This window comes from Siphateles boraxobius, unplaced genomic scaffold (assembly GCF_051911475.1).
Source record: "Siphateles boraxobius isolate OS27281-9 unplaced genomic scaffold, OSU_SipBor_1 226, whole genome shotgun sequence".
Lineage (NCBI taxonomy): Eukaryota > Metazoa > Chordata > Actinopteri > Cypriniformes > Leuciscidae > Siphateles > Siphateles boraxobius.
Genome location: NW_027508840.1, coordinates 38113 through 52493, shown reverse-complemented (window position 1 = coordinate 52493; position 14381 = coordinate 38113). Strand labels below are relative to the sequence as shown.

The window sequence follows — 14381 nt, the reverse complement described above, 5'->3', positions numbered from 1 at the left end:
GTGTCGTTTGGCCATGCGGGCTCACAGACAAGTGAAAATCGTCTCAGTTTGAAGAAAAAAATCTAAAGAAAGAGCTGGAGTGCGTTTGAGGCTAGAAGTGATCGGAGCAGGAGTGACGCATCATCATTTCCATCGTGATTCTTTTGATAATTACGTTATTGTTCAATGTTAGATCGGTGAAATAAATGACAGAGTGATATTCATCAGAAAGCTTTCATTTGATATAGGGCTGGGCGATATGGCAAAAAAAAAAAAAATCAAATATCGGTACTTTCTACGTTTTTCTATTTGGATAAAGAAAATCTATATTTGTTTTAAAAAACATTATTTCACATCCTGCCTAATGATATCCTACAAACAATGTTTATACTGAAGGATAACAAATGTGAATATTATGTGCAAAAAGGATGTTAAAAACACATTACATTCTAACATTGTAACATCACAGTTTAAAAACAAAAATAATGCTTTTGTTTGCAAAATAACTAAAGGCTACACTAAAAATTTAAATAAAACAAAAGCACAAACTAATCAAACTAATTAGGCTAGCCTGCATTTGATTACTCCATGATCACTTTCATAAAAATATGCTTGTAGATTTAAAGGTCCACTTATGGTACATTTATTGTCTCCAACAACAAATATTTTAGCAATATGTATATTTTAGTCAGAATTATTGCGCTACTATTATATTGTGCTCCGTGTGTTTGGCGCTCGTTCACGCTTGAGTTTCAGCGCAGATTCGCTTGCAGAAGCTCGTCCTCCTGACTGTGAAATCACATATTTGTGTGACTTTCTAACATTTACAGATGGAGAATATCCTGTGAAATGTAAGTTAAGCACTGAGGAAAGCTCCACATCTCAGACGCATTAAACATCGCCAGTATCTGTCAGTCAGCAGCAACAGTATCTGACAGGGCATCTGATCTGCTTTAAACTGGTTAACTATATTTTACTAGTTATTTTGAAGCCCTTAATATAAGCTTGTGTCATGTTCAGGACAAATTGTACTATGTACTTTCACCGCAGGAGCTCACACTGCGTCCTCCACTGTTTTTAAGATGTGCTCGTATCAAACTACTGTATCGTTGGAATGCCTTATTCCCAAAAATATATATATATATCATACAAACTCGATATACCCTCCAGCCCCAATTTGATGTCTCTTTTTGGCGAGTTTGTGTGATGCAATTGTGAAATTGAATATTATTCGTATAGGCCTATGAGTGGTCAAAATCATCTCATATGAATAATATATTTTTTATAGAAATATTATCAATTCCATATGTATTAAAATTTGTTTGTTTAAAAACTAAACATTGCTGAATTGTGAAGGTCTTCTGTGACTGAGGTTGATACATTGATGAAATTCAGGTGAGTTTAATGTGTATGCGCTTTCATGGATGTTGTTCTGTCTGTGAACTGGAGACGTCCGTTAGTATGAAGGTGTTTTTGGTGCAAATCAACTGAACACTGACAGTGGAATTTGTAGAGAGTAGCCACATGTGTATCAGTACATTTTAAGTCACAGAGAGAAATGTTTTAAGACTTGCAAACTTGTAGATTTTGTCTCTCTCCCACAAACACAAGTTACACCTTATCAAAATCTTCATTACAGGTGCACAAATCCTAATCTACAAATCACAAATTAAGAAACTCCTACGATCACATTTATGCTACTGTTGCTGCAGGGAATATGGTGCAAAACGCATTCACACACCCGTGAAGTCACGGAGAAATGTTGCACATCCGCAAATCAGAATGAGAATTCATCCAATGAGATTTGCACACTTGTAGAATATTTTCTCACAAATGTTTTGGATATTTTTCGGCAAACACGAGAACGAAACTACAACTGATTGAATCTGAGACGAGTCTCAAACACAGTGTTTCGCTTTAAGTGACAAGTTTCGCGCGCTCTCCCTTTTGCACCATTGGTCTAGAAAAAAAATAAACAAATAAACATACAGAAGAGGAACAGTAGCTAGCTAATACATCTCTTTCCTTTATATTAATTAGGCTATAATTCATTACAATTATATACAATAAAGAATATGTGAAGATGGCAAACAAATATTATGCTATTCATATTTTGCAGCTAGTTTGGCTGTCATCCTCTCCGACTCCGAGCATATACATATTTATCATTACAATACCAATATATGTTTCCTTGTTTAAATGAGGATGAGAAATTGAAAATGATTCCTTCATATGCTGATATGAGATGTGTTGTTATATCTTATATCAGGATGGACATGCGTGTGGTTTTGTTTCTAACACTTTTTACTGGGATGTGTGTCGCTGATTCCCAAGGTACGTTTAAAATAATACAAGTACAAATTCATGGATTTAAAAATACTAATCATTGTGTATCATTACATATTATAATCAGATTGATTTATTAAAATTACATGCTGAAATATAGTAATCAAAAATCTGTTATTTATTTATGAAGGCTTTGTTTTTGTATTTATTAATGTGTGTTTAACTGTTATTATATTAACAGACTCATCACCAAAAACACCATCGTGCTCTTGTGTTCCAAGTGAGTGTTCTTCACAAATTTGAATGTTGTCAGTAACACACAATAACACAAATAATATCCTTACTGAACATTTAAAGGATAATGTCTAGCCTACATCAAGACAGTTATCGCAAAATAACCCACGGCTAGCCACAAATAAATAATTTTGGACTCAAAAAATAGGCTTGATTTGAAAATTTGGCTTGATTTAAATATTTTATTAGCTCACTTGTTGTAATAAATGCAAATTTTCCGTGGCGAAAAAATATTCCTAGCAAGACAAACCAACAAATTCAAACAAGACAAACATGTAGCCTATGTCAAATTAAATTACATGGACATATTGTGACCCGTCACAGAAACCAGGGACACAAGTCGGCAGCACAACTTTCGAGCAAAATGAGAAAGAAGAGTTTTTTTTCAAAATTGGTGATTTTCAATTTTTTGGAGAATCTGTTAATTGAAATCACGAAGAAGCCTCTCCATGTTTGAGATAGCAGTATTGGTATATTTAAAAGCTAACATTTTGAGGTTGAAATCGGCTTGTTTTCGGAGATTCTAGCATGCAGTAGGGGCGTGGCGTGTCATTGTCTGTGTGTATATCCATACTGAATAACCCGCCGCTTTTGCCCCCGCCCTCCAAGTGAACCGCATGGCTACTTATTATGCTGTGCTCTGGCCGGCTCTCTCTGAAAAAATATTCCTAGCAAGACAAACGAACAAATTCAAACAAGACAAACATGTAGCCTATGTCAAATTAAATAATTACATGGACATGTAATAGAGGTATAGTATAGTATAGTATACTGTAGCGTTCGTCTTGTTGGCCGAATGGTTATTTTTTTTACACTGTTATGGATTCTAAGATAATAAATCGGTAAGAATTTAAAACTGTTTAATCACAAATCAATTATTGATTTGTGATTAAACAGTTTTAAATTCTTACCGATTTATTATCTTAGAATCCATAACAGTGTAAAAAAAATAACCATTCGGCCAACAAGACGAACGCTACAGTATACTATACTATACCTCTATAGAGGTCTTCATGGGTCACTTGGATCCGAAAACCCGAGGTCCGACCCGAGCCGGTTCGGTCAAACATTCGACGAGCGCCTCGGGTCGGGTTCGGTGTCGCCTCGGGTCTCTCTCGGGTAGCCTAATTTAAAATCTGCATTTTTCAAAATGGACCCGAGAAGACACAAATTCTTTTAAACTATGTCTGTATTTACCAAAAAAAATGTAAATTTTAAAACAATTCTCTGCCAACGTTATAATCTCACTTTTTCTAAGTTCTCTCTGTATCCGCACCTCCGCATTTAGACTCAGTTGCTCAATTTTTACCTCCGTTTCAACGACAGCCTCATCGTAGATTAAAATAAACTTGAATCATCTTATGGTCAGGTAAATATTATCACGCCAAAAGATATAGGATGTAATGAGGTAACAGTGCTGAGTAATGGACTTTTCAGCACTTCAGCGCGTACTTGTTGCGCGTTCATGTCAAGTGCATTTTTGAGAAATGCACATAGCTTCAGTTCTGGCAGGTCACGTTAGTCAAGCTTGCATCAGTGACTCTCAGCTGATCCACTTCTATAGCAGGGTTTTTGGCTGGAGTGAGACTCTGTAAATTGTCAGTGCGCGCGCAGAGAATTTTTAGTGTTGGCCTAATTTTAAAAATGTCAGTTCTTGTTTACTTAGTAGGCCTATATGATTTATGCAAAAAACAAAATTAAGAATGGAAACGCTTTTTCAAAATGTACAATTAATTTATTGATTGCACTATAAAAAATAAATAAAGATAGAGGTGACTAAGTAACAAACATCTAAAACAACATACAAAACAATGAGAAATCTCAAAACAAAAGGGACACATAATAGTTACTCCACCTCCCCAGAAAACCACAAAACACCTGTTGTATGCAGTGGCCGTTTGGCCTGCGTCACTACAAAAGACTGTTCAAGATTGCGTCATGATTGATGACAGGGTTCCATCAAGTACAGTCTGTTCCTGGTATCAGTTGTGTTTAGGCCAATAACTGAAAAGGTTCGCTCAGCATCCGACATAACGCATGTCAGACAACGTTTGCAACTAGTTGAAGTCTGTACTCTCGGCACACAGACTGATTAGGCAAGGCTACGTCTGTAGTGACAAAGCACACCATTTTATTATCTGCTCTTGATTGTCATCCAAACTTTCAAACGCGCATCAGTGACTCCGAACCTCTCTGAACTTTTCACACGCAACTGACGTATCAGATGCAAGGTTTTCAGCGAATCAACGATCAGAGAATACTGCAGTGAGAGCGTTGTAGACAAAAGTTACAGCTGTGGGCCTTAAAGCAACACCAAGTAACTTTTCCTCTGCGGTCGCCCTACAGTTTGGAAGCGGAATTGTCCATTACTGCTGTCGTAAATAATTTAGCCTGCCCCGCCTATACTGTCGCACGCGCGCTGTTCATCAGCACCGGCTTTGGAATAGACAATGGCCACAGACAAGGTATGCATGATTTTATGAAAGACATCACAAACGAAGAAAAACTAAATAATGACATTGTTTGCTTTTTATACAGTTTTTATTGTGTTCGATGCGGGCGCGATCGAACCGTGTGCCTGCGTGCGTGCGTGTTTGTGTGTGTGTGTGTGTGAGAGATGCGTGATCGAACAGTGGAAACATAAAAAACATATGTTTTATACTCCGTCATTTGTCACACTATAAACTCTTTCTTGTCAAACTGTTACCTACAACTGTCACCCAACCAAACACACAGTTTTAAAAGCAAAACGTATTTATCCAAACCCATTTCAAAACAGTCTGTGGGTTACATCTTTTGATCATTCATCATATCGCATTAGTTTTCATTTCTTGTCCTCAGAGCAGTTATATATTCTACATTGATTAAAAAAGAAAATCAAGTTAATTTAATGGTAGTATTATTTTATCAATTAATAATTAATTACTTATCAATTATATCAATTATATCAAATAAATCAATTATTTATCATTCAGATGAGAATAAGTTATGGTTAATTAAAATTAAGAAAAACAAATATATTGATCCGTTCTTAAGCTTTATGCCACTTCTATCGTGAGAACGACTATTTAAGTTTATAACACAGCAGGTAGACGGAATCTTGATTCTTGAACACTGCTGGTTCTTCCCTCCATGCATGCAATCAAGTCTGGCGCCGTCTGTTTGTGCCGCGGATTCCCAAAATGCTTTGCGTTCGTCACCATGACGTCACATTAGCAATCTCTGTTGATTCTTGTCCAGCCTTTTACTTGATCACTCACCGTTTTCCTCTTCCGAGTCTCCTCTGACAAAACCTTTGTCTTCTTAGTTTTTGTTACTGTTACATAGTGCCAGCAAAAGCGATACAGACCACATCCGGCTATGGCAGATGCGTCTTTTAACCTATTGTAAAGGGATAGTTCACCCAAAAATGAAAATTAAGTCATTAATTACTCACCCTCATGCTGTACCAACCCCGTAAGACCTTCGTTCATCTTCGGAACACAAATGAAGATATTTTTGATTAAATCTGAGAGCTGGATCACTGCTGCATAGGCTTCCTAAGGGATTGAAACCTGACGGCCCAGAAAGTCATTGAAGAAAATGTTTAAATATTCCAAGTGACTACAGTGGCTCAACTATAAGTTTATCAAGTGACGAGAATACTTTTTGTGCAGAAAAACAAACATAAATAACGACTTTATTCGACTATTCCTTTTCTTCCTTGTGGGCCTGAGACGAGAGTTCAAGAGATTTCCACGACGCATGCGCGAGAACTGAGAAGAAGACGTTCTTCTTCTAATACTTCTTGTTCAGTTCTCGAGAAAAGGAATAGTCGAATAAAGTCGTTATTTATGGTTTTTTTCCCGCACAAAAAGTATTCTCGTCGCTTGATAAACTTATAGTTGAGCCACTGTAGTCACATGGAATATTTAAACATTTTCTTCAATGACTTTCTGGGCCGTCAAGTTTCAATCCCTTAAGAAGCCTATGCAGCAGTGATCCACCTCTCAGATTTAATCAAAAATATCTTCATTTGTGTTCCGAAGATGAACGAAGGTCTTACGGGGTTGGTACAGCATGAGGGTGAGTAATTACTGACTTAATTTTCATTTTTGGGTGAACTATCCTGTTGGAGCTATATTTTTATTTTTGTTTATTTTGGGCTTAAGTTAATTTATAGCTTAATTTATTTATTTTCTTTTCTCGTTAAAGTTAATTTGGTTTATTTTGTATTTATGCTTTACTTGTATTGTCGTTTATTGGTCACATGGTGTTATGTTCATTTGCATAAGTAGGTCAAGGTGGGAGGTACTTCAGGCACGAGGGCATATGGTTTTTTACCAGCGTGAGAGAGGCAGCAGAAATGTCTGTGAGCTTGCTTATGTGTGTGAATAAACCTCCTCAAACTCAATCTTGTTATGGACATCACTTTGCTTTGGTACCTCTGAACCTGCGTAAAGCCTAACCATGACGTAGCCTCAAGTGGCCATTTGAGAAGTTTGTTATTATTTGTTTTTGTTTAAGTTTATGGACAAATAGCCACACATATCCCTTTAAGTCGATGTACTAGGGGTGGGCGATATAGCCTCAAAATTCTATCACGATATTTCAAGAATATTTGCGATGATGATATTTATGACGATATAAAAAAAATTTTTGTTGTTGTTGAAAATTTTCTTATGTTTATCTCACCTAAATGTTTGTTGTTAAGAGTTTACACAACACAAGGAAGCTTGATTTCAATCTTTGAATTAAATGTTAAATGTGTGTAGGTCTAACACCAGTATTCAGAAATACTACAGAAACATAATAAAGTAATCAAATGTAAAATAACACAGTCTATTAGTTCTGTTTCCTGATTAAATTAAATACATAGGCTAATAATTCTCATTCATTACAATTAAAGCTATCTTTTGTTGTTTTGACGACAACATTAATGACAGACGCATAGCCTATGGCTGCTGTCACTTTTACAGCTAGTGCACGGATCCATTGCTGTTTTCATTATACTGTCTGTCACACTATCACATGCGTTTTATACATAACCGACTGTGTTTATGAGTATACTTACCAAGACCGGAAGTTTGACACAATTTTGTGTTTTTCCCCCCATTAAAGCGATATAATCCGCGAAGAATTACTGAAGTTTCTCGCGAGCTGCACTCTATGTATGCACGCAGTGCAACTCTCTCAGAGAGTGCGCGAGTAGCTTACTGGATAGTTTAAAGCCGCTTGAATGTTGAAACTGATAAGAATTAAGAAGACTTGAAAATTATAAACTTTAGTTACGATGCACTGATGGCCCGATTGTGCAAGAGATTGTGCAGTCATGTCCCGACTCCTAAACGCGCGCGAGAGAAGACGCGCGTCGGCAGCCCCGCTGAACACTCAAGCTGTTTGTGAAATTGCTAAATCGTCATCGGAGGCTGACAGGCTGCTCTCGCGCTCACACAGGTGTTGTTGTTGTGCGTGCTAGGGAACGTAATTGCGCCATACGTCATTGCGTCGCTATATCATTGATATCGCGATATGACACTTTTTTTATCATGTAAAAATGTATACCGGTATTATCGTGGACGGTATGATATGGCACACCCCTACGATGTACCATCACAAGGGTCTTGGAAATATATTATGAAGGTGGAAAAACTACACAGTATTACTTTAAACTCCTCTCCTGTCATTAATACGCTGTGGTCTAGTCTAGTCATCAACAGAAAATTAACGGATTGAGAGGGGAGAAAAATGGATTTTGGGGTGACATTTCTTGCGTGTGCGTGAGAGCCTGAGATTGATGCTGAAGACGTGAGTGTCACACCAGATGCGTGAGAGTTGGCAACCCTGCTATACTATAGGAATACGACGCCTATCACTGTTTACATATATAAGCTCCTTCAGTGTTTCCAGCTGATATGCGTTCTTCAGGAGCTGATTTCTCTCCTCCCTCCCCAGCTCCACCTGTCCAGTCAGGATTTGGCATTCTGATTCCCTTGAATCGGAATAAATTCTCAAATTATGTTGTACTTTAAAATCTTGAATTAATGATATCTGCATACATTAATGTTGGTTCTGTTCTGTTACCCTAAGGAGGGTTATTGCTGCTCTCCTGCTCTTATCTATGCTAGGCTTCATGGATGCGCAGGGAGTTCAGAACGGAACCATACCGCCAATCCAAACTGTATGCTAATTGTCAATCGTATTTGACGATAGTGGTCCTGACAGAAGAGCCACTCCTGACAGAAGTTTATTTTTTGTGTGCAGATTGCAGAAGCCCTTCGCTAGAGATGAGGTTAATAGCTCTGCAGACAGCACTAGCGAATCCATGATTTATAATTAGCCTATCGATTTAATTTTTAGCCAATAAAATAAAAGGAACAATAAATAAATAAAGTGAATAAATAAATGAAATGAATGGAGCTAGGCTAAACCAGTCAGCAGAACAGCGGGATTTCTCAGTCTCAGTACAGGTGTTGTAAATGTAAGAGGGAGTGAATGAACAGCGCTCTCTTCTCTTCCATTCTCACCATTACCCACGACCCAAGACACCGAACCCCCAATCGCTTAGTGCCAAGTCCTTAAACACAGCCACTGTTCTTATAGCTTTTATTTTTTTTAAAAGCTCAATAGATTAAAAATACAGTTTCATTTCAAGTTTAAATCTTAAAAAAGAGGATTGCATTTAGAAAATGTACACTTGTGAATGTGAAATTTAGCTAAAAGAAAAATAAGGTTTATACAATAAATATCACTTTTCTTTTCACATTCATGAAAACCAAAAATTATCACTCTTAAGTCTTTTGAGAGAACACTTATCTGGATTAATCCTATGAATTAACTTAAAGGTAATTACTCTCATTTTGTTAGTTATCTGGTATTTGTGAGGGAAACCCGGATGAGTGTGTGTTAGACAGCGTTGCTGTTGATGACGTCATTCTCTGGAAATATCAGAATGTCACGACCAATCAGAATCAAGTATTCCAGAGAGCCGTTGTAAGACTGGACAAACTGGAAAGACTTTAAGAGAGGGCCACTCTCTGAGAAAACAGAGGAAATTAACATTTGAACTCCCCCTCATGCACTATTGAGACGAAGGTCTCACCTCCCTCATCCTAATCTACATTTCTCTCCCCCATTCTTCATCCTGGCAGAGATCTCCCAAACTCACACAAGAATCTAAATGGTTTAATGTGAATGATTATCATCGAGTTTTATACATGTTTGGTATTATTTGAAATGTCTCAGTGCGACTGGTACAAATGTCATTCCCAAAGAAGTAAACCAGAAGTTAATATAGTTCTTAGGAAGTTTAGAAATATATTCCACACCCTGTGTCTTTGAGTTAACACCTTCTGACCATTTGACTGAATGCTAATTTTCCACTGCTAGCAAATGGTGACTTACAGGTAAATTTCCACTGTGGATGATGTTTAGATTTGAAATGAGGTCTGGGTATATAATGAAACGCAGCGAGAGCTCGGGGCCTTTCTGTATCTCAGATCAGCCCGTGAATGCTGAGGGACGCCGTGACTCAGCATTCATGTATGTCTTTGTCGGGTAAACATTTTTCCTCTTTGTTCTAGAGCATTTGATGTTTTGCATTGATTATCCTTGAATTGATTATGAAATTGTAATGATACATTTACCTGACATATTAAATTGTGATATTTGATTATTCTAATTGACTTTGACATTATTTTCATTCAAGAGTTTAAAAGAATAGTAAAACATTTGCTCACATTTAATGATGCACAGATATCATTAAAACCTTTTTCATTTATGGAGTCAGATGAAATAACGAGAAAATACATATGAGAAAATGTATTGCGTTTAACCAAAAATACTTTGCCGCGAGAAAAGACAGTAATACGCAGAGACCTTCACCGCTAATTCGAATACCGCCATTGGATCGAGTTAGACGGCCTTACACCGTGTAATAATGCTTTGGATTACATAGCTTAGTTTAATTTTGCCCATTATATTGTTATTATACTTTAGCACATTAAAGTAAAGAAAGTAAAGTTATTGTTTATTTTATGTTAAACAGGGAATCTTGCTGTTGGAGCCACAGCTGTCCAGTCTACCACATACGGTGGAGGAGAAGCTCAAAGAGCTGTCGATGGAAACAGGGATTCAGATTGGGGTCATGGGTCATGCAGTCACACTAATGGGGACAGAGACCCCTGGTGGAGAGTTGACTTGGGGAAAGTCTACAAGGTAACCAGGGTTAGTATCTCTAATTGTGGAGATGCTGTTGCAGAGAGGATAAATGGTGCTCAGATCCGTATCGGCAACAGCCTGGAAAATAATGGCAACAATAATGAGCTGTAAGTATTGTCTCTCTCTTAATACTTACACAAGTGGTTAGAAAATTAGTAAATAAGATCAAATTACTTTGAATAAATCCTTTTAATTTGAACTTTGACAGAAGTATATTTAATATTTCTCTATGACTCTGTGTCTTCACAGGGCTGCAACTGTTGAGTCCATCCCAGCTGGAGTCACAAAAACATTTGAGTTCAAGCCTATTAATGGACGATATGTCAACATTATTATTCCTGGGCGCAATGAATATCTCGTACTGTGTGAGGTCGAGGTGTTTGGGGGTAAGGGACAGTGAGAGAAGACTTGTTGATAGAATTTGATTATGTTCTTATTAATGTGTGAATAACTGTTAATATTTTATTAACAGACACATCAACGCACGCTTTGGTTCCAAGTGAGTGTTCTTCATTACTTTGAATGTTGTCAGTAACACATAATATAAAATAATATTCTTTCTGAATATATTCTTACATATCAGATTCTTACTGAACATTTGATAACCAATAAGGGATAATGTGAATCAACACAGTTGTTATCGCAAAGTAAACCCTGAAAGGCTGATCAGGACCCCGTATGATTACATGGCTACTAATAAATAAATGCACTTTTAATAAATGCAAAGCTTCTGTGAGGAAAAAAAAATCCTAGCAAGACAAACAAACAAGTTCAAACAAGACAAACATTTAAGGGATAATGTACAGTCATGTACACCAAATTAATAATTACATGGACATATTGATTTAAGATTAAACTGTTTTAAATTCTTGCCTGTTTATTATCTATCCATTAAATTGTGCAAAACAATCATTTGGGCAACAAGATGAACACTACAGAGTCTCAATACTAAAAATACTTCAATACAATCATAATATTTCAATACAATCAATAACTATAACAGAGACGCAACTGGCACCAGTTGTGTTTGTATGAAACGAGAGAGAGCGGGTTCACAGTGTGATACAAGAAACATTAAAGAAAGGCCGGCTCCAGAAAGCCGGATGAGTGTGTGTTATACAGCGTTGCTGTTGATGATGTCATTATCTGGAAATATCAGACCTCAGAATGTCACGACTGACCAATCAGATTCAAGTATTCTAGAGAGCCGTGTAATAATCATTTGGATTACATAGCTTAGCATTATTTTGCCCATAATATTGGGATCCTACTTTAGCACATTAAAGTAAAAAAAAGAAAAAGAAAAGTTATTGTTTATTATTTTATGTTAAACAGGGAATCTTGCTGTTGGAGCCACAGCTGTCCAGTCTTCCACATACGGTGGAGGAGAAGCTCAAAGAGCTGTGGATGGAAACAGGGATTCAGATTGGGGTCATGGGTCATGCAGTCACACTAATGGGGACAGAGACCCCTGGTGGAGAGTTGACTTGCTGGAAGTCTACAAGGTAACCAGGGTTAGTATCACTAATCGTGGAGATGCTGTTGCAGAGAGGATAAATGGAGCTGAGATCCGTATCGGCAACAGCCTGGATAATAATGGCAACAATAATGAGCTGTAAGTATTGTCTCTCTCTTAATACTTACACAAGTGGTTAGAAAATTTGTAAATAAGATAACATTACTTCGAATAAATCCTTTTAATATAAAAACTTGCCTTTGACAGAAGTATATTTGATATTCTTCATGCAGTTTTGATGCGTCTCTTTCTATTTCTCTGTTACTCTGTGTCTTCACAGGGCTGCAACTGTTGTGTCCATCCCAGCTGGAGAGACAAAAACATTTGAGTTCAAGCCTATTAAGGGCCGATATGTGAACGTTTATATTCCTGGGCGCAATGAATATCTCACACTGTGTGAAGTCGAGGTGTTTGCAGGTGAGGGACTGAGAGAAGAGACTCTGTGGTAGAATTTGTTCTTATTAATGTGTGTATAACTGTTATTATTTTATTAACAGAAAAGTACACACCAACGTACACGGGTTTTCCAAGTGAGTGTTCTTCATTACTTTGAATGTTGTCAGTAACACATAATATAACAAAATATTCTTACTGAACATTTGATAACCAATAAGATATAATGTCTTTTCTTTGTTTTTAAAGCACTACATGGCATTGCTCCGACATATATAGCTGATCTAATCCAGCTGAATAAACCAAAAAGAGCATTTCGTTCTGAATCATTAAATCTCTTGGTAGTCCCGCGCACGCACAGGAGAATGAGAGGAGACCGCTCCTTTGCAGCGGCTGCCACCAGGCTGTGGAATACTCTACCCCATTATATCAGGGAACGTTCCTCTCTTACTGAGTTTAAACGACACTTAAAAACTTACTTTTACATTCTGGCGTTTGATCGTTCATGAGTGCTGTGCTAGTGGTGTAATAGATTATTATTGACGCCGCTTAGATTGTGAGGTGTCTGTGGCCATGTTTAGAATTTAATTGTGATTTCATGATTGCTATTTTATCCTATTTACAGTACTGTGGTCAACTTTTGTTGTATTAATATGTGCTTTATAAATTAATTGAACATTGAACATTGAAAGTAATGTATACCAACACAGTTATTATCGCACAGTAAACCCTGAAAGGCTGATCTTGATCATGTAGGATTGAAAATAATTCATGACATTTGAAATGAACAAAGACATATGCTTTATTGTGTTCCACCCCTTCTTTCAGACACAGAGGGGCTGATGGTGATCAAGGCCTGTAGGCCCAGATGTGTGTACTTCGGGGGTCTGTGAATTGTCACACCTTAAGAACATTGGGGGAAGTGTAATTATCTGATTGGTCAGTTTGAATGTCTCGCATGTGTTTTAGTCACATGGTCAGGGAAAGGATAAAAGAAGATTGAAACTGTTACTCTCTATCTTTTATGCTCTGGCGCTCTGATTCTCTGGGTCCCTCTTGGGACTCTCTCTCTTTACCTCCTCTGCTCTCTCTCTCTCTCTCTCTCTCTCTCTCTCTCTCTCTCTCTCTTTACCTCCTCTGCTCTCTCTCTCTCTCTCTCTCTCTCTCTCTCTTTACCTCCTCTGCTCTCTCTCTCTCTCTCTTTACCTCCTCTGCTCTCTCTCTCTCTCTCTCTCTCTCTCTCTCTCTCTCTCTCTCTCTCTCAGGTAACATTTTACATACATGCTGGGTACAATTCAATTAATTATATAAGCTTTTATCATAATCTCATACAGCTATTTTGTAACTATTTTAAGTGTAACCATAACCATATTTTGTCATTAAATCTTTTCAATTCCAAATAATGTGGTAACTTGTTTTGATTTGATATTTGAAGTACTACCTATTGCAATACAATATTGTCACTCTCAATAGACCCCTTCAATGTTTGTAAACATCGAAAGCCTAGGTTGGGTGCGCACGCAACATGGGGTCAGAAAAACGGCACGGCTAATGGTGCGACTAATAGACCGGCATATTGTGTCTTTGCCACCGCAAGAACGGGCAAAATATAATAATAATCTTGTTTTAGCTAATGGCGATTGTCTGCCTGATCCCGAGCTCCTAACAGAATGGGTAGACGACGTTAGCAAGTGGCCAGATATTCACTGGCCCG

At 37.4% G+C, this 14381-nt stretch overlaps 1 protein-coding gene across 14 annotated transcripts in view; it reads left to right on the top strand.

Moving 5' to 3' along the window:
- Nucleotides 1-14381, top strand: part of LOC143747549 (uncharacterized) — a 177955-nt gene that overhangs the window by 147637 nt on the left and 15937 nt on the right. For 10 of the 14 annotated variants that reach the window (XM_077240363.1, XM_077240370.1, XM_077240372.1 and 7 more), the window contains 7 exons: nt 10586-10865; nt 11008-11144; nt 11231-11257; nt 12094-12373; nt 12555-12691; nt 12772-12804; nt 12917-13358. In XM_077240363.1, coding sequence (XP_077096478.1) covers nt 10586-10865; nt 11008-11144; nt 11231-11257; nt 12094-12373; nt 12555-12691; nt 12772-12804; nt 12917-13176 — 1154 coding nt within the window. In that variant the 3' untranslated portion in view covers nt 13177-13358. Of the gene's footprint in view, nt 1-10585; nt 10866-11007; nt 11145-11230; nt 11258-12093; nt 12374-12554; nt 12692-12771; nt 12805-12916; nt 13359-14381 lie in introns of those variants that run through there. The other 4 variants (XM_077240362.1, XM_077240365.1, XM_077240369.1 and 1 more) reach the window with 4 other exon arrangements.